The sequence below is a fragment of the Pecten maximus genome, chromosome 15, assembly GCF_902652985.1.
Source record: "Pecten maximus chromosome 15, xPecMax1.1, whole genome shotgun sequence".
Taxonomy (NCBI): domain Eukaryota; kingdom Metazoa; phylum Mollusca; class Bivalvia; order Pectinida; family Pectinidae; genus Pecten; species Pecten maximus.
In genome coordinates, this window is record NC_047029.1 from 31514887 (window position 1) to 31541880 (window position 26994).

The 26994-nt window shown below is 34.2% G+C and overlaps 1 protein-coding gene across 2 annotated transcripts in view; it reads left to right on the forward strand.

Annotated features, from left to right (window-relative positions):
• Positions 1-26994, forward strand: part of LOC117343443 (disintegrin and metalloproteinase domain-containing protein unc-71-like) — a 104974-nt gene that overhangs the window by 69488 nt on the left and 8492 nt on the right. The window contains exons 9-24 of one of the 2 annotated variants that reach the window (XM_033905791.1): positions 9861-9950; positions 10508-10579; positions 10985-11151; positions 11671-11752; positions 14489-14576; positions 15812-15838; positions 17235-17286; positions 17754-17862; positions 18750-18917; positions 20027-20107; positions 20397-20511; positions 21166-21277; positions 21950-22066; positions 23421-23592; positions 24777-25087; positions 25530-25655. In XM_033905791.1, coding sequence (XP_033761682.1) covers positions 9861-9950; positions 10508-10579; positions 10985-11151; positions 11671-11752; positions 14489-14576; positions 15812-15838; positions 17235-17286; positions 17754-17862; positions 18750-18917; positions 20027-20107; positions 20397-20511; positions 21166-21277; positions 21950-22066; positions 23421-23592; positions 24777-25087; positions 25530-25655 — 1889 coding nt within the window. The remainder of the gene's footprint in view (positions 1-9860; positions 9951-10507; positions 10580-10984; positions 11152-11670; positions 11753-14488; positions 14577-15811; positions 15839-17234; positions 17287-17753; positions 17863-18749; positions 18918-20026; positions 20108-20396; positions 20512-21165; positions 21278-21949; positions 22067-23420; positions 23593-24776; positions 25088-25529; positions 25656-26994) is intronic. The other variant, XM_033905792.1, reaches the window with a different exon arrangement.

The window sequence follows — 26994 nt, forward strand, 5'->3', positions numbered from 1 at the left end:
TACAGTTTTAGAAGAGACTTTATTTATTATTTTGCAAGAAAACAAAAGAAATAGAATTAAGCAGGTTAATTATGCTTTTTAAATTGAATAGAATAATAGGATAAATAGCAGTTTCAGAAGAGAAATTTGAATTTTGACAGAAAGTTTCTTGTGAAATATTCAACAAATACCAGTTATCCTGGAAAGGCAACTTGAAGTACTACTCCTACTGTTAGCCTCTCTGAACTAGTACCAGGGGAGATACTCCTGTGGACAAGCAGAGTATCGACCTTGGATTCAATTCAATTATCCAAACTTAAGCAATTTATAGAAGGCAAGAAGAACTTCAACATTTCATTAGAAAATAAACTTTACTGGAGATAGGTCTTAAAATGTAATTAGGAAATCATTCTTCCAGGGGGAAGAAGTTGTAAGGGGAGATAATTATCGGATAATTATCTCCCTGATCCTTGTATGGATGTTGTGGCCTGAAGGTCATATTGTCTAGCTTGGTATGTGATCCTTAGTCTGCATGTCTTGACACATTCATGTACCATCATTCAATGCCAAGGTCACTTCAAGGTTACTTTCGCATTGAAGGTCAAGGTCATATATATGTCAAGACCCCAATATCAATGTCATCTTGTTTTTCCATACACTGTTAAATGCAGTGGTCGTCTATAAATTCTCATCTATAAATACTGCTAGGCCATATTAGTATCTCCAGATGTGTCTGAAAGTTAACCCATGTTTAGTTGCACATATATTTTTTGCTTTTTAGTAGAATTTCAAATAAATATTATTATCCTGAAATAAGTCCTTCTTGAGCCAGAGGTTATGTTTTGACCTGTGGGCTTTTCGCAGGATAAATATGGTAGTTTCCAAGAAGCTGTGAAAATCCCAAATAAGTCATAAAGGCTTAAAGATGTATGCTACCTTTCATTGATTTGTAGGTATAGTAATTTCAAAAGTGAAGAATTCAGCCAGGGAAGGTAAAAATAAAGGGTCTAGTTAGTACGATTTCTATAGTAAAGGTCAACACATTGGACAAATAGGAATTTGGCTGGGGAAGGTTGAATACTTAATGGCAAGGTCCTGAGATAGTGGAGTGTTTGTATGGAGCAGAGACTGCTCTGCCAGAAATCCTGACAAACACCAATCTGTCCACTCAGTGCTTCTCTATATGGTAAATGATTTTGTCATGACAAGATACATGTCAGGCGTGATGTGCCACGATTTGACGAATGTTTCCACTGATATTTCTCCCTACATCGGCCTGTGATGGCTCATCTCTGATATAGATTTACGACAGGGTGTCTCCCAATCACTGGGAAGAGATAAAAATGTTACATTGTACTGCTGTCCAAGTACTTCCCAGTAAAATGATATTGATCTTGTACTATGGCATACAAATGTTCGGGTCTGTCTTTAAAGCAGCGAAACTCTACACGGAAGTTTAACGCTAGGAAATTGATGTTTATGTTTTAAAAAGATACTGTTTCAATAAATTGATCTCAATAATTGTTAAACTGCTTTTGAAGTTTGAAAATGAGTTTACATAGAAATGTGAAATGTTTGCAGTGTTATAATCAGTTAACATGGAAAAAAACGATTTTGTATTTTCACTATGGTGTTGTTGATTTAAAATTAGATTTCAGTTTTAGCTTGTCATGTGTAGTCCACTGTCCATCGTTCTGTCTGTCCATCCTCCTGTCTGTCCATCCATCAGTCTGTCCATCCTTCTGTCTGTCCATCCTTCAGTCTGTCCATCCTTCTGTCTGTCCATCCTTCTGTCTGTCCATCCTTCAGTCTGTCCATCATTCTGTCTGTCCATCCTTCAGTCTGTCCATCGTTCTGTCTGTCCATCCTTCAGTCTGTCCATCCTTCAGTCTGTCCATCCTTCTGTCTGTCCATCCTTCTGTCTGTCCATCCTTCTGTCTGTCCATCATTCTGTCTGTCCATCCTTCAGTCTGTCCATCCTTCAGTCTGTCCATCGTTCTGTCTGTCCATCCTTCTGTCCGTCCATAAAGAAGCCTTGTTATAAAAAAGTTTTTGAGAACACATTTCTGAAATTTTATATGTGTGGTTCCTCTTGGTTTCTATTTGTACTTACTAAAATTAAAGTTAGACCGATCGAAAAACAAAATGGCTGACTCTGGAGTTGCTGCTCTTCTTTCATACCTTGATTTATCTACTTTTTAAGAGCGCCCTGCATACCATGTGGTATCCTCCTGAGACCTAGAAGATGAACTTTTTCCTAATCTATACACTGAATGGACGTTGGTCTTTTGGGGATTTCCCCACTTTAATTTCAAATGGCTACCTGTTTAAAATGATGGACAAGAAATTAGTACCTTGAACTTGATATACCCTTACAGAAGACATTTGTATTGTTTAAGCAATGTCTCTGGATAATTTGAAACAAATGATGACTGCTCGGACTGACCTCATAAATCATTGCTGTACATGCTTTTGAGATATTTCCTTCAAGTTCTCCTATTGATTAGGGTGTCCGATGGGATAGGGCAGAACAGTTGTACTGGATCAGTTTCAGTCAACAAACAGGATAATGAAGTTTTTGTCCGAATCATCAGAATGTTTTAGAGGTGAAAATTGCTGTTCCCCTAATGATTTTGTCTAGCCTGTGTGAGTTTGATATGATTGTGGTGAAGTCATCTAGGAAATAATTTGAAATGTGTTGCTGTGTTATATGAGCTTGAACAGTACACATAGGTTACTTTTGACATTTAATGTGCATGCTGATGTCTGTCTGATCAGATAAAAACATGTTGATGAATATCTCGGCCACAAGTGTCTATAGGAGGTAATTTATATTTCATGTGTTTATTTTTTCTTAGAATTCATTTGAAAAAAATGTACACAGTACTATTTTCAATTTATTTTATGGAGGTAATTTGAAAGTTTCATCATCTAGCACTAAAATATCTTTTTACCAGTTACATCTTATAAAAATACTTCACAAGGTTTAGTTATTACTAGATTACCAGAACGTGTTAAAGTTTCTATATACATGTATATAGTTAGATTTTATAATTGACTAAATAATTCAAAAAACAAGGAGAGAGTAGATTTGAATTGGTCAAGGTTACATAATAAGCTTGAACACTTATATTTTTGTAGCCCTTAGTTTAAAATATCATCATGTTAAAGATTTTGTTGATAATTTGTCAGGGATGGGGTCAAAGGTCACATACATTTGACTTCTCAGGGAGGGATTTCTTAGTCTTTTTCTGTGGCAGATTTTAATCACTGTGATTATAAGTCTTTGAATTCAATACAAAGAAGAAAGTAACTTGCCAGAGGCATAGTACCAAATGTTGGGATGTGTTGGGTATATATATATGTGATGGGTCTGAGTGTTAATAAAATTTGTGAATCAGAGCCCCAGTACACATTGTCCTGATGAACATCATTCAATTATCAAGACAGATGGAGGAATGATGTATCATTGTGGCTGAGTAGAAATGACAAGATGTGTCATGGCCATGGACACAAAGATGCTGGAGCAGCTAGCCAACACTAATTAACATTCACTCGTCATTTACACACCTCATACACTGGTCGCAAGTGGTTGGCATTTGACTTCAGACCTCTCTCCCTTCCCCAGTCGACTTACGTTCCTGTGATAACTTCAGACCACTCACCCTTCCCCAGTCGACTTACGTTCCTGTGATAACTTGGTGACACTGAGACCAAAGTCTTGACATATTTATGTATCGTGTAATATTTTTTCACATCCTTCGGATGGAAGGGGACTGAAATAACATGTAATCCTATTGAGGTCAGGTCAAGGTCGTAGGTCAAATCATGGTCAGTGATAGATATATAGGTCAATCATCTGTCAAGATTTAAGGTCAATCATAAGTCAGGTCTAGTCAATCTTTTTCATGGTTTATATGAGTTTTTATCAAACATTATTGATATCCACAATTCTGAATTAACTTTTAATTTGTTGACACGTGTTTATTGGGGTACTAGGGTAAAAAATATTAAAAACTACAACCTTATATCATTTGAGTAGATTAGTTCATGTGTAATAATTTTTTATTGACTAGTCATACCCAACAATCCTGTTCCTATTGTTAGAGTGATAGACTTCCTTTGCTCTTTGGTTAATTCATTGCAATCCTGATTGATGACTTCTCTTTGCCCAATTGATTGTGCCTGAATCCAATCCACCTATCCTGCCACTCCGTTGTGTTAATCTTAGCATCTTCCATCCAATTTTAGACAGTATTTGCAGAGAGGTTAAGGCTGCTTTTACTCTTCATCGACTTGCTTTCTGAGAAACATCTGTTTCAGTTTGTACGAACTTAACTCGTCCTCGAAATTCAGATATCAGATAATATTTTTCACATCCTTCGGATGGAAGGGGACTGAAATAACATGTAATCCTATTGAGGTCAGGTCAAGGTCGTAGGTCAAATCATGGTCAGTGATAGATATATAGGTCAATCATCTGTCAAGATTTAAGGTCAATCATAAGTCAAGGTTATAGGTCAATCATTTTGTCATGGTTATATGATGAGTTTTATTCAAACATTATTGATAATCACAATTCTGAATTAATTTTTAATTTGTTGACAAGTTGTTTATTGGGGGGTAACTAGGGTAAAAAAAATATTAAAAAATACAACCTTATATCATTTGAGTAGATATGAGTTCATGGTGTAATAATTTTTTATTGACAGATCAGTCCACAACAAATCCTGTTCCTATTGTTAGAGTGATAGGACTTCTTTGCTCTTGGGGTTAATTTTCATTGCAGAGATCCTTGATTGGATGCTTCTCTTTGCCAAATTGAATTGTGCCTAATCCAAATCCAACACATAAATCCTGCCACTCCCTTGTTTTATATCTTAGCATCTTCCATACCATTATTTTAGACAGTTTATTTTAGCAGAGAGGGGTGTAAGGCTGCTTTATTTGGTTTGGGAATTTAACTAGCTCATAGACAAGGCTGAAACATAACATTTTCTTGAAAAGCAAACATTCTGTTTATCAAATGTATTTTGTGAACACCGAACTTATTAGAACATCGATCCCTCTTGAAAATTACATGATAATAATGTTGAGCATGTGAAAGCATTTCTTTCTTTTAAATTTTGATTAAATACAAGAATCAGTTGACAAACCCTGACCTAGTTTTCTTTGAAACACTTCATTCCTTTCACTGCTAAATTAGCTTGGTCACCAAATCACTGTTGAGTGTTGAAACACAAGGTCACTGCGCTGGAGAACATGACATGTTTGTAGAGAATGGGAGAACATGCAGGCCTCTCCTAATTATAATAGAGTGGCCTACCATATTCAACCTAATAAGTCTACCATATTCCACCTAATAAGCTTGACTGCCCCTATAAGGCCCCCCCCCCCAATTTTTTTTTGTGTCTGCTAATTGAAACCTATATAAAGTTCCTTCTCACTGATCCGTTGATATAATCGCTGAACTTAAAGATATGCTAATGAAAAAGAAAAGAAAAGCTATTTAATTATCCGACCCAGATTTCACATGAAAACTTTTTCCTGCGCATGATTTTATTAAGTGCACTCTTGTAGTATTTTTGTAAGAGTACAATGCACTTACTAGGTTAAATACGGTTTATAGAGAGTCTTCAGTATAATGTGGCCAGGTGTCATGTTACCTTGTGTTCTAGGTGTGATGGCACCATAAAAATAGCAAAGTTAAATGACTTGATTGTCTTCATCTATAGCTGTTGTGACGATGTCAAAGTTAAATGACTTGATTGTCTTCATCTGAAGCTGTTGTGACGATATCAAACAAATTCTCAACACTTTAGCTCAATATCGAAATTCAGAATATCTGGGCTCAATATCGAAATTCAAAATATCTTGAATCTCAGAATCTGCATTTTATGAATAGATTCTGAATACCTATATAAGACTTTTTTCTGACCATTTTGTAGTCTAATAAGATTTACCATAGAAAGGGTTTGGCAGTAAAAGGTGACAAAGTAACACATAGGCAGTAAAGAGAGTTTGGCAGTAAAAGGTGACAAAGTAACACATAGGCAGTAAAGAGAGTTTGGCAGTAAAAGGTGACAAAGTAACACATAGGCAGTAAAGAGAGTTTGGCAGTAAAAGGTGACAAAGTAACACATAGGCAGTAAAGAGAGGTAGGAAGTAAAAGGTGACAAAGTAACACATAGGCAGTAAAGAGAGGTAGGAAGTAAAAGGTGACAAAGTAACACATAGGCAGTAAAGAGAGGTAGGAAGTAAAAGGTGACAAAGTAACACATAGGCAGTAAAGAGAGGTAGGAAGTAAAAGGTGACAAAGTAACACATAGGCAGTAAAGAGAGGTAGGAAGTAAAAGGTGACAAAGTAACACATAGGCAGTAAAGAGAGGTAGGAAGTAAAAGGTGACAAAGTAACACATAGGCAGTAAAGAGAGGTAGGAAGTAAAAGGTGACAAAGTAACACATAGGCAGTAAAGAGAGTTTGGCAGTAAAAGGTGACAAAGTAACACATAGGCAGTAAAGAGAGGTAGGAAGTAAAAGGTGACAAAGTAACACATAGGCAGTAAAGAGAGGTAGGAAGTAAAAGGTGACAAAGTAACACATAGGCAGTAAAGAGAGGTAGGAAGTAAAAGGTGACAAAATAACACATAGGCAGTAAAGAGAGTTTGGCAGTAAAAGGTGACACTGTAACACATAGGCAGTAAAGAGAGGTAGGAAGTAAAAGGTGACAAAGTAACACATAGGCAGTAAAGAGAGGTAGGAAGTAAAAGGTGACAAAGTAACACATAGGCAGTAAAGAGAGGTAGGAAGTAAAAGGTGACAAAGTAACACATAGGCAGTAAAGAGAGGTAGGAAGAAATAAAATGACATTTTTACACAAGTTTTACTGTACCGTATTCCACCTAAAAAAATGCTAAAATGGTTAATGAACCATTTTCAGAGATAGGTTTCCATTGAAAATCTGGGTTGTGTAAAAACATTTTTGTTAGAAATAGTACACAAATCTGTATTGCTTTGATGGAAATCTATCCACAGATTTATCAGAATGTATTGACAACAACAAAAAAAAAACCCAAAAAAACCCAGTGAAGTAAGCAACAGAAAAAAGGATGTTGGGTACACCTATAGGACTAGAGGCGGTTATCATGTCAAATATGGTATCTGTCACACACTGGTAGGTTTACAAGAAATGGAAAAAAAAAAGCATTTTGTGAATATCAGTTTATGATTAAGACTAATGAGCTCAAATAGAAACAAGTTTGTATGAGAGATGGCAACTGCATGAAGTTTGACATGTTAAAAAGGTAATGGTACGAAAGGCAATTGTACAGCATTTAATTCTACAAAGTCATTGGATTAAGTGACTTTTACCGTAGATTTTTAGGATCGTAGTTACAGTGGCTGGGTTGTAAATCTAGACCTTCAGGAAACTGCAAGATGTATTGGGCTGTAAGCAATTAGATCTGGAATACTACAGTAACTGTCCCTGATACCACTGATAGCCACTCCTGGTAAGGTTTAAGAGAATGCCAAGTTTTCCAATAGATAATCTACTAGAGCTTAAATGAGGGTGATGTTTGAGATAGATTGTACATGGCAGAGATTTCTTATTAAAGCATGGTTTCAAGGTGAAATTGATAGATCAATATTTATACAATGCTGGGTAAACCCTCCTGGAACAACCCTGTAAATCAGAATCTCGGTCAGAGGAAACTGGAAATCAGGAAGGACAGGCAAGGGTGACAATTATCTGTGACAAAATCAAACAAGCGGCATGGTTTGATTAGAGACTTTGTGTATTACTGTCATCAACATTTGTCCTTACTACTGTTGATGAACAATTTTTCAGAAGGGCAAATCAAAAAACAATATAGTGTAAGAGGAAGTCTGTCACACAGAGCTGTAACAGGAATCACATTCTCTGTTTGACTTAATCATTTTGTTCTTTATTGAAACATTTTGAGAATTAATAAACTTTAAATCTAATTGTTATCCTTGCATTATATGGATTTATGACTTTTTCAATGACTCAAATTCATCATTATTGATCCAAGGACGAGTAGAAGTTGAAGATGTCTTAGATAAAAATACAGGAAATTTGGAGTATTTTTTTTTCTGTCTCTCCTATTTCTACCTGATTTGCAGGCTATGATTATGTGATGGGATATCTAAACAAGGTTGTAGTAATTCATATACTTCAATTCATTCATTCAATTGAGTCATGAATATAAAAGTGAAATATTCCAATTGATTTCTCCTGACAACCTTATAATGTTACAGCTATTGGACTCTTTTTAAGTTTTTATTAACCAGGTATTCATTCTATACGCCACAATGTTGACACTCAAAGTGTAATGATCAACAAATATGATGTTATTGTAGTCTTCATAGTCTTCATTGTGACTGGTCATTGGAGAAAGTGAAGTTTGATTCTGATTGGTCATTGGAGAAAGTGAAGTTTGATTCTGATTGGTCATTGGAGAAAGTGAAGTTTGATTCTGATTGGTCATTGGAGAAAGTGAAGTTTGATTCTGATAGGTCATTGAAGAAAGTGAAGTTTGATTCTGATTGGTCATTGGAGAAAGTGAAGTTTGAATCTCATAGGTCATTGGAGAAAGTGAAATTTGGTTCTGATTGGTCATTGGAGAAAGTGAAGTTTGATTGTGATTGGTCATTGGAGAAAGTGAAGTTTGATTGTGATTGGTCGTTGGAGAAAGTGAAGTTTGATTCTGATTACTTAGACTTAATGTATGTTGAATGCTGTGTAATGAATCACTCAGAATTAAAATGAAAAAAAATCACATAAATGAATTAGACTTCATGGCATTGATGCAAAACTTCACTCAGTTTTAGAGATAACTATTTTTATCCTTTTAATCTTTGGTTTAAACTTTATTTTATTCAAATTCCAAAACATTTACAAACCATTAATCTCATTTAAAAATGATAATGTAAAATCTGCTGCCAATAAAATTTTATTTTCTCCATGTATCAAAGAATATCTGATTATTTCTATGTACATTAGAACTGTGCAGCGCAGTATTAAAAGCATTACGTTGTATTGATGGTGACTTGTGGGAATATAAATGTTGATATATGAAATAAATTCTGCTCATATTTCCACACAGGGGCCCTGTAAGTACGCAGGATAGAATAAAATGTCTGGCTGTCAGATCGAGAGAAGCCTGGAAAGAGAAATTGTGTTTTGGGTTTCCCAAATGTATTTACGCGACTATAGTCGAACATATCTGAGCTATTAGATATGTGGGGGCTTAGAGATTCCATACAACTTTTCTGCCTTTTGTCTCCGGTGGCCATGGTGATCTAATTATGTACCTAGGATTTAAAACAATCTGGTCAGGGAATGTTAAGGATGTATGCTACCTTATCCTGAAATGTATCTTCATTTCAGAAGAGTTCCCCAATGGATAGTATCATTTTGATTCAGTACAAACAAAGAATTCTATGAAATGTTTGGTTTCAGTAACAACAGAATGTGACTTATTGTGCTATTGTGACCTAATAAACAATATGACAATGAAACAATATTTACTTGTGGGCATTTCTACTGAGCTGTGGATTGGCTTATTTGAACTTATAGGATTGCTGATTAAAGCAATATATTATTTTTTTTTAATATAGAGTACATTACTAAAATTATACAGAATATGATATTTGGGATTTGACAACAAGAATGGTTCTTACATGAAGCCATCTTCCATAAGCTTGCTGCCATATAGATATTTCAGTTGTTGCTACCATTAAGCCATATCATGTGGAAGATTACCTTTTTTTGAAGACCTGCAACATGTGTTTATCCTAAAAATATCTATTAAAGGGAAATTATTTGAGATGCTATTTTTTCTATCTGTTTATTTTAGCATTCAAGCCAGCAGAATGAACAACAGGATCCTGCCAGTGTTCTGACAGAGAAGATGATGAAGTTGGCCCTTATTGTAGACCATGCCACAGTAAGTAACAAACATATATATTAAGAATGCAACTTCAAAATTTTATTATATTTCTGTATAAAATGAATCTTTTCGGTGTAATGATGCCTTTAGTGAGTATAGCACTTTGGTCATTCTGAATTAAGGGAGACAACTCTTTGTTAAGAGGATAACATACTAAGGAAGAATAATAACAATAAATTGAATTAAGGGAGATAACTTTGAATTCAAGGAGTTAATCTAAGAGTTAAGGTAGACAACTCTTGGTAGTTAAGGGGATAACATGATTAAGGGGAAAATAGACTGAATGAAGGGAGATATAACTGAATTAATGGAAGATTTCTTTGAATTGAAAGAGGGTATCTTAGAATTAAGGGGGTAACTTTGAATTGAAGGGTGGTAGCTCTGGATGAAGAGAGGTAACCTCCACAATAAAGTTTAGAATTAGTATGTTAGGCTAGACAAGTACTTAGCCAGTGATCATGTCTGTGTATGTTATAATCCTGAAATATGAAATTATTGTCAGACTATTCAGAATTGCTGTATTCATTATTTCATGTGATTATTTTTTCTTTCAGTGTAACCAGCTTAACTTCAGCTTTAGTGAGATGGTCACCTACACCATACAGATAGCAAATGTAGTAGATTTGGTAGGTAAACTTCATCGTATACTATGTTTAATGTAACTAAATTTGTTTTATATTGTTCACGCTAGAGGACAAGATGTACAATTATTACAAATAATGTGTTATCTGGAGAATTGAATTCTTCTTCTCGTCTCTGATCATTTTCTCCTAAATCTTGCAGTAATGTAGTTAATAAGTTTGTAAATCTTAGAACTTTTCCTAAAACAAGGCCTAGATAAATCCCAGAATCCCAGAACTACAAAATTCTCTTGTTCTTTTCCTTAGAACAAATCAAACAACTTTGGTATCTCTGCTTTTTCTGGACCCTTTGAAACAAATTACAAAATAGTTAATAAATACCCCAGTGCTGTATATAAATTAAAAAAATATTATAATTCCAACAACTATTTTTTCTATTTATCATGTCAGTATTACAAGGAAATAGGAATGAGGACACCAATAGTTTACCTGGAACATTGGAACCAGGGGAACAAAATATCCGTTACACCGAGCCTCCGGAAAAACCTGGATCAGATCCTATTATACAAGGGGAGAGAACTCACTCAAATAGAACATGACGCAGCACACCTGCTAGTGTAAGTGTAATAAAAATGATATTCTGTAGAAGGAGAGAAAATTACATGAAATGCAGTAGTGAAATACAACAAGGAGAGATAACTCATAAAAAGTGATGTAGCAAATGGCTTTTACAAGATATACAAACATATTTTTCAGCAGGAGAAAATTTCACATGAAAAGACCTGAGATTAATTATGACAGCATGAACGAGTGAATTATTTAATTATTTCACGGGGCGATAACTCATTCAGAGCATGATGCAGCACACATGATTGAGAAAGTCATTCGAAAGATATTTCACTGGAACAAGAAACATTTTCACAAAATATATCATGTATATCAATATAAATATTGATTTTCCCAAGAGGGAGAAAAACTAACTCAAATTTTATAGAATTGAAGTAGTAAAAATTCACAAGCCTTCATCTTTAGCTCCATATGGTTCCAATTCATATGTCTAAGGGTCAACTAATTATATAATGCTAGGGATTGTAACAAAATCCCTGATTTAACGGGAATGTTGATTTTGTCCACAGTGGTGAAGACTTGGAGGACAACTCTATAGGGATAGCTATTCCTGACTCAGTTTGCACCAAAAGGGCCGTCGGTATCAGTAAGGTTTGTACACTTTACTCCTCCATGTCCACTGTCTGTAATCTGGATTCTTTTAAATATTCAATCAATGCACGGTTTTCAACATTCATATTTACATTTCTTACTAATATTCCTGTCATATTAAGATTCTTATTTGGTTTAAACTCAAAATACTATTCATAGAGCAGACGGCAAGAATTCACCATTGTCATGGAAGTCATTAAGATTACTTATCTTGCTTTTTCAGTTGATGTTGACTTTTAGATTTAGTTTGATGTGATAGCCAATGATGATTTTATGTTGTAATACCTTTACATTACAGTCTAAGAACATGTTCCATTTTATCTTGTAATACCTTTACACTACAGATGAAGAACGTGTTCTATTTTATCCTGTAATATCTTTACACTACAGATGAAGAACGTGTTCCATTTTATGTTGTAATACCTTTACACTACAGATGATGAACGTGTTCCATTTTATGTTGTAATACCTTTACACTACAGATGAAGAACGTGTTCCATTTTATCCTGTAATATCTTTACACTACAGATGAAGAACGTGTTCCATTTTATACTGTAATACCTTTACACTACAGATAAAGAACGTGTTCCATTTCATACTGTAATACCTTTACACTACAGATGAAGAACGTGTTCCATTTTATATTGTAATACCTTTACACTACAGATGAAGAACGTGTTCCATTTCATACTGTAATACCTTTACACTACAGATGAAGAACGTGTTCCATTTTATCCTGTAATACCTTTACACTACAGATGAAGAACGTGTTCCATTTCATACTGTAATACCTTTACACTACAGATGAAGAACGTGTTCCATTTTATACTGTAATACCTTTACGCTACAGATGAAGAACGTGTTCCATTTTATCCTGTAATACCTTTACACTACAGATGAAGAACGTGTTCCATTTTATGTTGTAATACCTTTACACTACAGATGAAGAACGTGTTCCATTTTATGTTGTTATACCTTTACACTACAGATAAAGAATGTGTTCCATTTTATCCTGTAATACCTTTACACTACAGATAAAGAACATGTTCCATTTTATACTGTAATACCTTTACATTACAGATGAAGAACGTGTTCTATTTTATCCTGTAATACCTTTACACTACAGATGAAGAACGTGTTCCATTTTATGTTGTAATACCTTTACACTACAGATGAAGAACGTGTTCCATTTTATACTCTAATACCTTTACACTACAGATGAAGAACGTATTCCATTTTATGTTGTAATACCTTTACACTACAGATGAAGAACGTATTCCATTTTATGTTGTAATACCTTTACACTACAGATAAAGAACGTGTTCCATTTTATACTGTAATACCTTTACACTACAGATAAAGAACGTGTTCCATTTTATACTGTAATACCTTTACACTACAGATAAAGAACGTGTTCCATTTTATACTGTAATACCTTTACACTACAGATGAAGAACGTGTTCCATTTTATAATGTAAAACCTTTACATTACAGATGAAGAACGTGTTCCATTTTATACTGTAATACCTTTACATTACAGATGAAGAACGTGTTCCATTTTATAATGTAAAACCTTTACATTACAGATGAAGAACGTGTTCCATTTTATAATGTAAAACCTTTACATTACAGATGAAGAACGTGTTCCATTTTATAATGTAAAACCTTTACATTACAGATGAAGAACTTGTTCCATTTTATAATGTAAAACCTTTACATTACAGATGAAGAACGTGTTCCATTTTATACTGTAATACCTTTACATTACAGATGAAGAACGTGTTCCATTTTATAATGTAAAACCTTTACATTACAGATGAAGAACGTGTTCCATTTTATAATGTAAAACCTTTACATTACAGATGAAGAACGTGTTCCATTTTATAATGTAAAACCTTTACATTACAGATGAAGAACTTGTTCCATTTTATACTGTAAAACCTTTACATTACAGATGAAGAACGTGTTCCATTTTATAATGTAAAACCTTTACATTACAGATGAAGAACGTGTTCCATTTTATACTGTAAAACCTTTACATTACAGATGAAGAACGTGTTCCATTTTATGTTGTAATACCTTTACACTACAGATGAAGAACGTGTTCCATTTCATACTGTAATACCTTTACACTACAGATGAAGAACGTGTTCCATTTTATACTGTAATACCTTTACACTACAGATGAAGAACGTGTTCCATTTTATACTGTAATACCTTTACACTACAGATGAAGAACGTGTTCCATTTTATACTCTAATACCTTTACACTACAGATGAAGAACGTGTTCCATTTTATACTGTAATACCTTTACACTACAGATGAAGAACGTGTTCCATTTTATGTTGTAATACCTTTACACAACAGATGAAGAACGCGTTCCATTTTATATTGTAATACCTTTACACAACAGATGAAGAACGCGTTCCATTTTATACTGTAATACCTTTACACTACAGATGAAGAACATGCTCTATTTTATACTGTAATACCTTTACACTACAGATGAAGAACGTGTTCCATTTTATACTGTAATACCTTTACACTACCGATGAAGAACGTGTTCCATTTTATACTGTAATACCTTTACATTACAGATGAAGAACGTGTTCCATTTTATACTGTAATACCTTTACATTACAGATGAAGAACGTGTTCCATTTTATACTGTAATACCTTTACACTACAGATGAAGAACGTGTTCCATTTTATACTGTAATACCTTTACACTACAGATGAAGAACGTGTTCCAGCCTCAGCAAGTGGCCACTGTCCTGTCCCATATGATTGGTCATACATTGGGGATTAAACACGATGAGGACGGTGAGTACTGACCACAGTCATGGTCCATTGATCCCAAATGTCATCAGAACCTGGTACAAATACTTTGACCACAGTTACAGTCTATTGGTATTAAATGTCATCAGAATATTTCTGTGTAAATCTTTTAGCTTTGGTCGCAGCTCAATGTTCCTAAAACGCCATAGAGATACTTCACAAGGTGTAAACAGACTTGAACATTTCTTGAATTTTGCTATGTGGCTTTGAATTATATTTTTGCCTTAAAAAGCCTTAATCCTGTTCTGTACATCTACTTAAAAAGTTCTTGTATGTGATATTCATTGTTTTGATGTATGAAGGCCTCTTAGAGAAAGGGAAATGTACTTTCATTTAGAATCAGGAGAGTGACATTTTTGTTGTCATCTTTGGTCTATGAATTCAAATGTAAATAACTTTTGTGTCACCAACTGAAAGACCTATAGAACAGCATTTAAAACAAACATGAAAATCGGGAACCTTTAGTTGTGTAGACATCTTAATTGACTTGTTTTAGGCAATAAAGTATGTAATGGGTTTAGTTGTAGCAGCAGAGGTAGAGAACGTGTATATATATATCGTCGTTATACCGTCGTTATTACTTACTAGCCCCTATTCATTAACTATTGTGATATCTATGTCCTAGTTTGTACTAACAGGCATGGTAGTGATAATGTTTCTGTAAATAACAAAAGTAGTGTTCAAAAAAATATCTGTAATATCTGAAATATTTGTTTTGTTTTTTTTATTGCATGAAAAATGCTTTAAAAGTTTGTGACTATGATAAATACAACAGAAAACAACTACATACATGTGATTTCTAGTTTCTATAAAATGCATATTCTTTATTAGTATGATTAGTACATGTATATATACCCAGCCTCTTTATGTAAGACCATCACCTGGGAAAAAGAGTGAAATGGAACTGAAAACCCATTTCGTATCTCTATGACAATAAGGCCATGCCTGGCATTGCACCCATCGATTATAGTTCAGTTGAACAATAACAATTACTTGTTAGTTACCCTGCAGTTAGCCCACCCCCTAACTATTGAGACAAAGTTTACCTATGTGCTAATACAGTACCAAATTTTGTGATCCTGTATTTGACATATCTTTTCTGTTATAAGGATATATGTAAGGGTTGGCAATGTTCCAAACTTGATTAATATGTGTGTTGTGTTTCTAATAGACTTTTATTGTATAATTACTAACCGTGAACTGTTTTTTGCCGTATCTAGTGAACGAGCGATATCTGTATCATGCAGGTAACATCTATATATTGTCAACTCCAAATTTCTGTTACTGCATCAATTTTTTCTTTCATTTATTTTTTTCTCTATAACTCTTTTTTTCCCCTGATATTTTCCAAGTGATTTATTTTAAACTTCAAATTTTGTGACAAATTTTATTTTCTATCATCAGCATGATGAATTTTGTATCTGTTTTATTAAACATGAACATTTATTTAGCTAAATAAACATGCTTTTAAAAAAAATATATTGATTTTAAAATATGTTTGCTTGGATCTGAACCTATTTTGTGGGACACCTGAAAATGTGCTGGCCTTATCATTTCTGCTGAAAGGAGAATCTGTTGTCTACTTATATCTATAGTACATGGTACAAAATACTGCTTTGCAGAAGCTGTTATTTTGTTGTGAAAATCTGCTGTGTTTTCATATTTCTATCAAAGAATGCATGCGTTTCAGGTACTTGGAGAATGATAATGGAAATGTCATATCTAAAATTCCTCTTCGTCCTCTACCTCACATTCAATCCTGTATTGTTTTGTCTCACAGTTTTACCACGACTAGCATGAATATATTGTGATGATGATGATGATGATGGTGATGATGATGATTAGTCGTCGTCGTTGTCGTCGTATCCTATAAAAATGGAAATGTTAAGATTTAAAGTTTGAAAACAACCCATGGATCTATAGTTAGGAAGGGGGCCGGGATACTTAGCATTTTCATAGTTGTAGAAATATCTAGAATGGATTTTGATTGATAACCAAATGTAATGTGTTTGCTTTATTATAACCTCTATATAGACCAGTGTATTAACATTTATATAGATTTCTATATTGACTTGTATGGAATTCTGTATTAACTGACTAACCAGCTTCCAACTGGACTAATGTCACTATAACCTTTTTATGGACTCATAACCATGTTTTAATCTTTTTTTGTACATCATTTCCCATAATGATCACATTCATCACCATGTTTACTCACTAATGCGACCTGTGATGACCTCAGAACAATATGCATCTTCTGCATGACCTTGTTTGATCTCTCTATGACCTTCATTTTAACCTCTGTATGATCTTGTAAAACTCAGTATTGTCCAGTTGACCTTGATGACCTTGTTTAACTTATGACCTTATTACACATCATTATAACCTTACTTGACCTCTGTATAAACTATCAAAAAATCAGTATTACCTCATTGTAAATTTATTTGACCTTGACATCTGTATGACCTTATTTAACCTCTGTTTGACCTCTATATAAACTGTTCAACCTTTGTGTGAACCTTGTTTTACATTTGTGTAAACTGTTTGACAGCCATATGACCTTGTTTAATGAAAATGATGTCATTTGACCATGGTATGACCTTATTTAACATTTGTCTGACCTTGTCTGACCTCTATTAACAGGTGGATGTGACTGTGAGGATGACTTTGGCTGTATCATGTCTACATCCGTTCTGTAAGTATTAGATCACATGAACCCTTGTATATAACAGAAATTCAAATAATGACTGGTTTGTTTGGATGACCACAGAAATTCTAAGTAAGTTGTGATCCTGACTTTGGGATATATCGGACATTACAAAACTTATAGTCTGTTTTATGCAATAGATACAATTGAAAATAAGTTTCATTTCCATGAGTATGACATGTATGTATGTGACACAATTGAAAATAAGTTTCATTTCCATGAGTATGACATGTATGTATGTGACACAATTGAAAATTAGTTACATTTCCATGAGTATGACATGTATGTATGTGACACAATTGAAAATTAGTTACATTTCCATGAGTATGACATGTATGTATGTGACACAATTGAAAATTAGTTACATTTCCATGAGTATGACATGTATGTATGTGACACAATTGAAAATTAGTTACATTTCCATGAGTATGACATGTATGTATGTGATGTTTCAGGTCAAAGACAAGTCTGTCCTCGCGCCAATTCTCCTCCTGTAGTCTGTCTGACCTTGACGTGGCCCTGAACATGGACATTGCATCATGTCTGACCCCAGACAACCAGAAGGTATACTGTCTTTTAAAAATCTAATAAGACTACATAGTGTAATGATGATATAATAATAAATAACAGAATTCCAGACTAGATTGGTACATGATGTAGATGGGTATATTTACTGGTTATCAATACTTGGCCACTTAATTCTGAATGGGCTGTAAAAACTGCTGACATGTTTCTAATGTTAATGTATACCATTATCATTACAGGTCCAGAATCTCTGTCAAACTTCACCAGAAACATTACCATATGGTTCAATCCTGTTTTAAGTGTGAAGACCCCTTATATTTAGCATCTTTTTCACTGCTGGTCAACAAATATTTTCACCAGCAGTGCAATATGAAGATTGGATTCTGCTGTTTAAATTTGAAGGGTTATCTCCCTTGATGCATTATGTTCCCCTGTGAATGTTTTTTATAGACCTGAGTTTGAGTTCAAACTTATAATAAGAGTTATTTCCCCTCACACATGTTTGTGTTCTACTCAGTCTCAGACCTGAATAAATATCAGAGGAGCACCCCTCTTTAATTATCTGTTATCTCCCCTAAGAATGATCTCACAGCCCTGACATGTTTCGTGTTCTACTGGAGACGTTTACCCAGACCTGAATTTACATTTGGGTATAATTCCCCTTGTATTTTTGGAGTTATCTCCCCAAAGAATTATCTCCCCTCAGCCCTGGTGTGTTTTGTATTCTACAGGAGACCTTTACCTAGAGGTATTATTCCCCTTGTATTTTTGGAGTTATCTCCCCTAAGAATTATCTCCCCTCAGCCCTGGTGTGTTTTGTATTCTACAGAGATGTTTATCTGGAGGTATTATTCCCCTTGTATTTTTGGAGTTATCTCCCCTAAGAATGATCTCCCCTCAGCCCTGGTGTGTTTTGTATTCTACAGGAGACATTTACCCAGACCTGCGGTAATATGTACATAGAACGAGGTGAGGAGTGTGACTGTGGAAGCGCTGATGAATGTGAAAGGATTGATCCATGTTGTGACCCCAACACGTGCCTCCTGAAGACCTGGGCACAGTGTCGCACGGGAGCCTGCTGTCACAACTGTACTGTAAGTACAATGCTCTGGTATTCTCTTGTCTTTCATGATTTGAATCCTCTCCATGGATCTGTTAAGCAAATAAAATAAAAAGATTAATAAAAAGGGATGCACTTCAATGAAAAAATAGATGTACTTACCTTGAAGATAAAGAATATAGAGAAAAATTGTAGTTCTTGAAGTAGGCATCATTTTAGCCTTGAGTGTTCGGAAAACCCTAAAAAAATTTCAAACATTGAAAAATTCAACAAAATTTCCACACATATTTGTCTTGTGCCCAACATGACTAAAATTGAAAATTTGTTAAGAAAATCATGTTGATAAATGTTTATCTATGGTCCTAACAGTAAACAAAATTATCAAAAAGAATATCTATTGTCCTATCAGTAAACAAAATTATCAAAAAGAATATCTATGGTCCTATCAGTAAACAAAATTATCAAAAAGAATATCTATGGTCCTATCAGTAAACAAAATTATCAAAAAGAATATCTATGGTCCTATCAGTAAACAAAATTATCAAAAAGAATATCTATGGTCCTATCAGTAAACAAAATTATCAAAAAGAATATCTATGGTCCTATCAGTAAACAAAATTATCAAAAAGAATATCTATGGTCCTATCAGGAAACAAAATTATCAAAAAGAATATCTATGGTCCTATCAGTAAACAAAATTATCAAAAAGATTATCTATGGTCCTATCAGTAAACAAAATTATCAAAAAGAATATCTATGGTCCTATCAGTAAACAAAATTATCAAAAAGAATATCTATGGTCCTATCAGGAAACAAAATTATCAAAAAGAATATCTATGGTCCTATCAGGAAACAAAATTATCAAAAAGATTATCTATTGTCCTATCAGTAAACAAAATTATCAAAAAGAATATCTATGGTCCTATCAGTAAACAAAATTATCAAAAAGAATATCTATGGTCCTATCAGTAAACAAAATTATCAAAAAGAATATCTATGGTCCTATCAGTAAACAAAATTATCAAAAAGAATATCTATGGTCCTATCAGTAAACAAAATTATCAAAAAGAATTGTAGACCTGGAATCTGGTTGATGTGTTATAGCTTATTTATCTGTCTATACAATGAGTCTGTTTATTACAGTTTATGGCGAAGAACTATGTGTGTCGAGAGAGGTCTACAGAGTGTGACGTACCAGAGCTTTGTACAGGAGACAGTGGAGAAGTAGGGTTCTACTCTTATTATTCTACAAACAGTTCCTCTCAACTCAGAATAAAATTATGTCAAGTGTATCTCAAAAAAAAAAAAAAAAAAAAGGAAAAAAATTATTTGTTTCCAGAAAGGATCCTTATATGTTATAAAGATACAAGATGAGTTTAATTTATTGTTAAAGATATTTTTGATAAGAAATGGTAAGTCATTTCCTTTTCCGTACTTGTTTTAATGTAAAATTATAGTATGAGTTACTTCCCTTGGTTGTGTGAAAATTTAATGTGAGTTATTTCCTTGACAGTGTTCTGCTAATAACTACGTCCAGGACGGACACCCGTGTGGTAATGGCCACGGTTATTGTGTCGGAGGAATCTGTCCCACCCTTACTCAACAGTGTCAACATATCTGGGGCTCAGGTAAGTGTTCCACCTGTCCTGTACCTGTAAATAGGGGGGGGGCTGCGGTGGCCGAGTGGTTAAGGTGTACCAACACTTTATCACTAGCCCTCCACCTCTGGGTTGCGAGTCCTTAAATGACCCTGGCTGTTAATAGGACATTAAACAAAAACAAACCAAACCAAACCAAATCCACCTGTCCCACCCTTACTCATTAATGTCCACATATCTGGGGCTCAGGTAAGTGTTCCACCTGTTATAGGACTATAAGACCCACTCATCATGTTTGATTAACACTAGCAGCTTTAGAGAGGAATTTAAGACTTGGGCTGCATGATTATAATATGTCAGTGGCGATTAAAAGTTTAACCCTTTTATAAAATCTGTTCTGCTTTGATTAAAAGATTTTACAAAAATAAAGATATACTCAACATACCCATTATAATCGTACATGAATTTCTATTTGGGAGATTGGGCTCGTTCAAAATATGAATTTGAGATTGGGCTCATTCAAAATATGAATTTGAGATTGGGCTCGTTCAAAATATGAATTTGAGATTGGGCTCGTTCAAAATATGAATTTGCAGAATAAAGTATTTATAGATCTCCTCTGGACAATTCAATTCTTCTGTAAAGATGGAATGATAAATCATTTAGATGTGTTGTATATTACAGAGGCGACAGGAGCTGACTACCAGTGTTTTGAGCGATTCAATCCAACAGGAAATTTTAATGGACATTGTGGGAAGGACAATCGGACCGGATCCTTTGCTAAATGTTTACCAGAGTAAGTCACATAAATTTTGTAACAGTTTTGTTACATTGATCATTTCATGAAATCTGCTCTAAATGGTTAAGTTTTAAAAAAAAAATCCTGAAAATTACCTTATATAGTAGGTGTCTTACTGTTTATAATATTATATAATATTCAAAATGTCGACATTTATCATTTGAATGGAGTGATGTTATTATTAATGTTTACTAGAATACCTTAATTATGTGGTAAACAGAATCGTATATTTGTTTCATTTGAAATTTATCACAATATCTTCATTATAACTTGCCAGAGTCTCATTAAAGGTAGTCTTAGATTCATTTTATAATAAGTTTCATATGAAACGGAAATTCACATAAGGTCCTCCATCTTATATCTAGACAAAACAAAGTTCAATCTTAAGAAAAAAATAAAGTCACAAAATGAAACTATGATGGACCCCAAAAAGCTTACTTCTAAAACATGATAATTTCCTGTCTTGTATGCTGTAGATGTACCAGTGAAATTGTCTTGGGTGCATTTCAAAAGAAATTTTTTATAACCTTATAACTTCAGATACAAATAACATGATTTTAGTCCTGGCTGTAAATTTTGATGTAGTGAGGATGATAGCCATTAAATATAGAAGTTAAATAGCTGCTGTTTAGATTACCAGTAGAGTATATGTTATTTTACTGTTGACAGGAACATACAGTGTGGATTGTTACACTGCCAGGGAGGGACCACAGTCCCCCTTCTAGGCTCAGATAGGAGTTTCTCCAAAACTACCTTCAGATTCGACAACATCGAGTATGACTGCAAGTAAGTATATAGATAGGCCCTCAGGCACTGTTACATGTAAGTATATAGATAGGTCCTCAGGCACTGTTACATGTAAGTATATAGATAGGTCCTCAGGCACTGTTACAAGTAAGTATATAGATAGGTCCGCAGGCACTGTTCCATACACGTAATACCTCTACTAATTGTATGGGTCTAGGGAAAAACAGAAAACACCAACACTAAAACGAAACAACTAGTTCAAAACAGGCAAATTGAGTGCAAAATACAAAAATATAGAGGAGACCCTTGAAATGTTCAGGAAGAATCTCAAAAATGTACTATATAGAATCTTAAAAATGTTCTGACATGCTAACATTAATCTTTACATTCTGTTTACCCAACCTTTGTCAAAAGATAAAGAATGTTTAATATAGGACATTCTTTAATGATGAGATAGTTAGATATTATTTTGATTATAACACCTGTGTGTTACCAGGGTGATATTATTTTGATTATAACACCTGTGTGTTACCAGGGTGATATTATTTTGATTATAATACCTGTGTTACCAGGGTGATATTATTTTGATTATAATACCTGTGTGTTACCAGGGTGATATTATTTTGATTATAACACCTGTGTGTTACCAGGGTTATATTATTTTGATTATAATACCTGTGTGTTACCAGGGTGATATTATTTTGATTATAATACCTGTGTTACCAGGGTGATATTATTTTGATACCATGGTGATATTATATTTTGATTATAATACCTGTGTTACCAGGGTGATATTATTTTGATTATAACACCTGTGTTACCACGGTGATATTATTTTGATTATAATACCTGTGTGTTACCATGGTGATATTATTTTGATTATAATACCTGTGTGTTACCATGGTGATATTATTTTGATTATAATACCTGTGTTACCAGGGTGATATTATTTTGATTATAACACCTGTGTTACCAGGGTGATATTATTTTGATTATAATACCTGTGTTACCAGGGTGATATTATTTTGATTATAACACCTGTGTTACCATGGTGATATTATTTTGATTATAATACCTGTGTGTTACCAGGGTGATATTATTTTGATTACAACACCTGTGTTTTACCACGGTGATATTATTTTGATTATAATACCTGTGTTACCAGGGTGATATTATTTTCATTATAATACCTGTGTGTTACCAGGGTGATATTATTTTGATTATAATACCTGTGTTACCAGGGTGATATTATTTTGATTATAACACCTGTGTTACCAGGGTGATATTATTTTGATTATAACACCTGTGTTACCAGGGTGATATTATTTTGATTATAACACCTGTGTGTTACCAAGGTGATATTATTTTGATTATAACACCTGTGTTTTACCAGGGTGATCCACGGCCCAGCAGTGATTGGCCTGCCACACTTTGGTCTGGTCCAGGACGGCACCAAATGTGGTAAAGGTGGCATCTGTATGAACAAGCAGTGTGTATCAACAAGTGTCCTTTCTCCCCTGACGTGCCCTGGTACAGGTGGCAACATCATCTGTTCTGGTCACGGGGTAAGTGTTATTTACGTGTTGTAGTTGTCTCCCTTGTTACGTCTGTTCCTTTATGAGGACAATCTGATTTGTTCAAACTTACAGAAGGTTAACCTTGTTTAGTCTCTCAATACATGAGAATTATATAAACATATTTGAAAAATATTTAAGATGTTTTGCCATTGACCATTCTTGAGATTATTGTAAAAAGTAATCAAGAAATTAATTAAATCCTGCAAGAAGGTTGAAAACTTCCATTGCTCTCCTATGGTTATATTTGAGAATATTGTAACAAAAAAGATAAATATATTAAGATAAAAATTTCTCTGTGTCATTTTTTTTATCATCTTTTTCGCCTGAGAGTATTATAAAATCAAATCTGATCACTTTATCATAAAATCATCATCACTCAGAAATTTCATAATTAAATGTTCTGTGTATTTTAGAAATCTTAACTTTTTTTTCTTTTTTTTTTGTAAAATTATACATTGAAACATAGGAAACAGAACATTATGATAAAAATGGACAATAAAGGTGTTTAAATTATTGTTTGGTGTTAAAACTGGTAATACAGGTGTGGTCACTTCCTTACCCCAGGTGATACAGTGGTCAAGTAGGGTGGACACTGGTCAGTAATCATCAAGGGTATGAATGACCAGACAGGAAAACCTGGGGCCATGTTATTAACAATATTATTAATGAGGATAATATTTTACCTGTGTAAATTAAATATTGAGACAGGTAGATAATGTTATCTGATGTATGCCATCTGTCATAGTTGTCTAGTTGATTAAACAGAATTAGTTTAACAAAAGTGTGGGAGATATGTGGGTGGTGAGGATGACCATTTGGCCAGTCCAGGCCATGAGACATGTACATACATGTAAAGGTGTTCATGTAGATTTCTGAGAGCTTGGAGGTAAAAGTTAAATACTTAAACCTTTATACCTGTGAGAGAAATCATAGATATAATACAGGGTGTGTTTTAATTTGCTTTTGTTGAATGAAATCCAATCTTTTCTGACACTTAGGTAAGACCTGAGGACAGAGGTAGTATTAGGGTTTTTTGGTGCTGGTGGATACCATATCTTTAGTTGAAAACGGACACTTGTGTTTTGATTTTTTTGAATACAATGGATGATTTCAGTAGGATATTTTTCATATTTTTTCTCGTGATAATTCTATACGTGACCTTGACCTTGCAGGTGTGCACTAAGGACAGTTCCTGTTTCTGTGATGAAGGATGGGACGGACTTGATTGTTCTGTGAAGGTTAATATCACCGTGACGACTGGAATCATGGCCACCACACCCATGCCAACGACCCCAACAACGACCCCAGAGATTATGGTGATCCCTATTGAGATTCATGAAGCCACCACTCCTAACACGGAGAGCTCTGTAGCCGCCCTCATTCCTGAGGACAACGGTTTCTCTTCCGTGTGGCTTATTATCATTCTCGCCTCTGTGGTTGGGGGTCTGGTCTTCTTGCTCACCATGACGTTTGTCTGCTACAGGTAAATTACTACACTGACATTGTACGTTATTTAATCCTATAATTATGAGATGTAACATTGGATACCAGAATATGTTTGTACGGTGAAAACTGATTTTAGGGTACACCAACAAATTTAGAGGATTACAGGTCGAGAAACATAAGGACACCGTGTTAAATTAGCCAGAGACCATTATGTAGCTAAGATATTTTAGGGATTACCTGAAACATATACATCGTAACTAGACTTTCTGACACTTTTACTTTACCTGACATGAAGGCCATACAGTTATTTCTGGTATGACTCGGTGGCCCATAAGACAAGTGTGTCTCTCAGAATATTTTAACTCATATCAGATTGTACCAAACGGTTAATCGCTAGTGATGTCAGGAAAGTCAGATATCAAAGAAATTTTGCTTCAAATATCAGATATGCAGTTAAGTGTTCTTCATTTGTCACACAGGAGAAGAAATCCGGTCAAGTTATTCCATAAAAAGAAAGGATTCTTCGGGAAGAAAGGTGACAAGGACGATAAATGTATAGAGGCAGGAAATAAACTGATAACATTCGGGAACCTGCCTTCTTACAAGTACGTATACACAAATGTTCCTATAGAATATAACATTGAGGAACCTTCCTCCTTACAAGTATGTATACACAAATGTTCCTATAGAATATAACATTCGGGAACCTGCCTTCTTACAAGTACGTATACACAAATGTTCCTATAGAATATAACATTGAGGAACCTGCCTCCTTACAAGTACGTATACACAAATGTTCCTATAGAATATAACATTGAGGAACCTGCCTCCTTACAAGTACGTATACACAAATGTTCCTATAGAATATAACATTGAGGAACCTTCCTCCTTACAAGTACGTATACACAAATGTTCTTATAGAATATAACATTGAGGAACCTTCCTCCTTACAAGTACGTATACACAAATGTTCTTATAGAATATAACATTGAGGAACCTTCCTCCTTACAAGAACGTATACACAAATGTTCTTATAGAATATAACATTCGGTAACCTTCCTCCTTACAAGTATGTATACACAAATGTTCCTATAGAATATAACATTGAGGAACCTTCCTCCTTACAAGTACGTATACACAAATGTTCTTATAGAATATAACATTGAGGAACCTGCCTCCTTACAAGTACGTATACACAAATGTTCTTATAGAATATAACATTCGGGAACCTTCCCTCTTACAAGTACGTATACACAAATGTTCCTATAGAATATAACATTGAGGAACCTTCCCTCTTACAAGTACGTATACACAAATGTTCCTATAGAATATAACATTGAGGAACCTGCCTTCTTACAAGTACGTATACACAAATGTTCTTATAGAATATAACATTGAGGAACCTGTCCTCTTACAAGTACGTATACACAAATGTTCCTATAGAATATAACATTCGGGAACCTGCCTCCTTACAAGTACGTATACACAAATGTTCTTATAGAATATAACATTCGGGAACCTGCCTTCTTACAAGTACGTATACACAAATGTTCTTATAGAATATAACATTGAGGAACCTGCCTTCTTACAAGTACGTATACACAAATGTTCCTATAGAATATAACATTGTGGAACCTGCCTCCTTACAAGTACGTATACACAAATGTTCCTATAGAATATAACATTGAGGAACCTGCCTTCTTACAAGTACGTATACACAAATGTTCCTATAGAATATAACATTCGGGAACCTGCCTTCTTACAAGTACGTATACACAAATGTTCTTATAGAATATAACATTGAGGAACCTGCCTCCTTACAAGTACGTATACACAAATGTTCCTATAGAATATAACATTTGGAAATCTTCCTTCTTACAAGTACGTATACACAAATGTTCCTATAGAATATAACATTCGGGAACCTGCCTTCTTACAAGTACG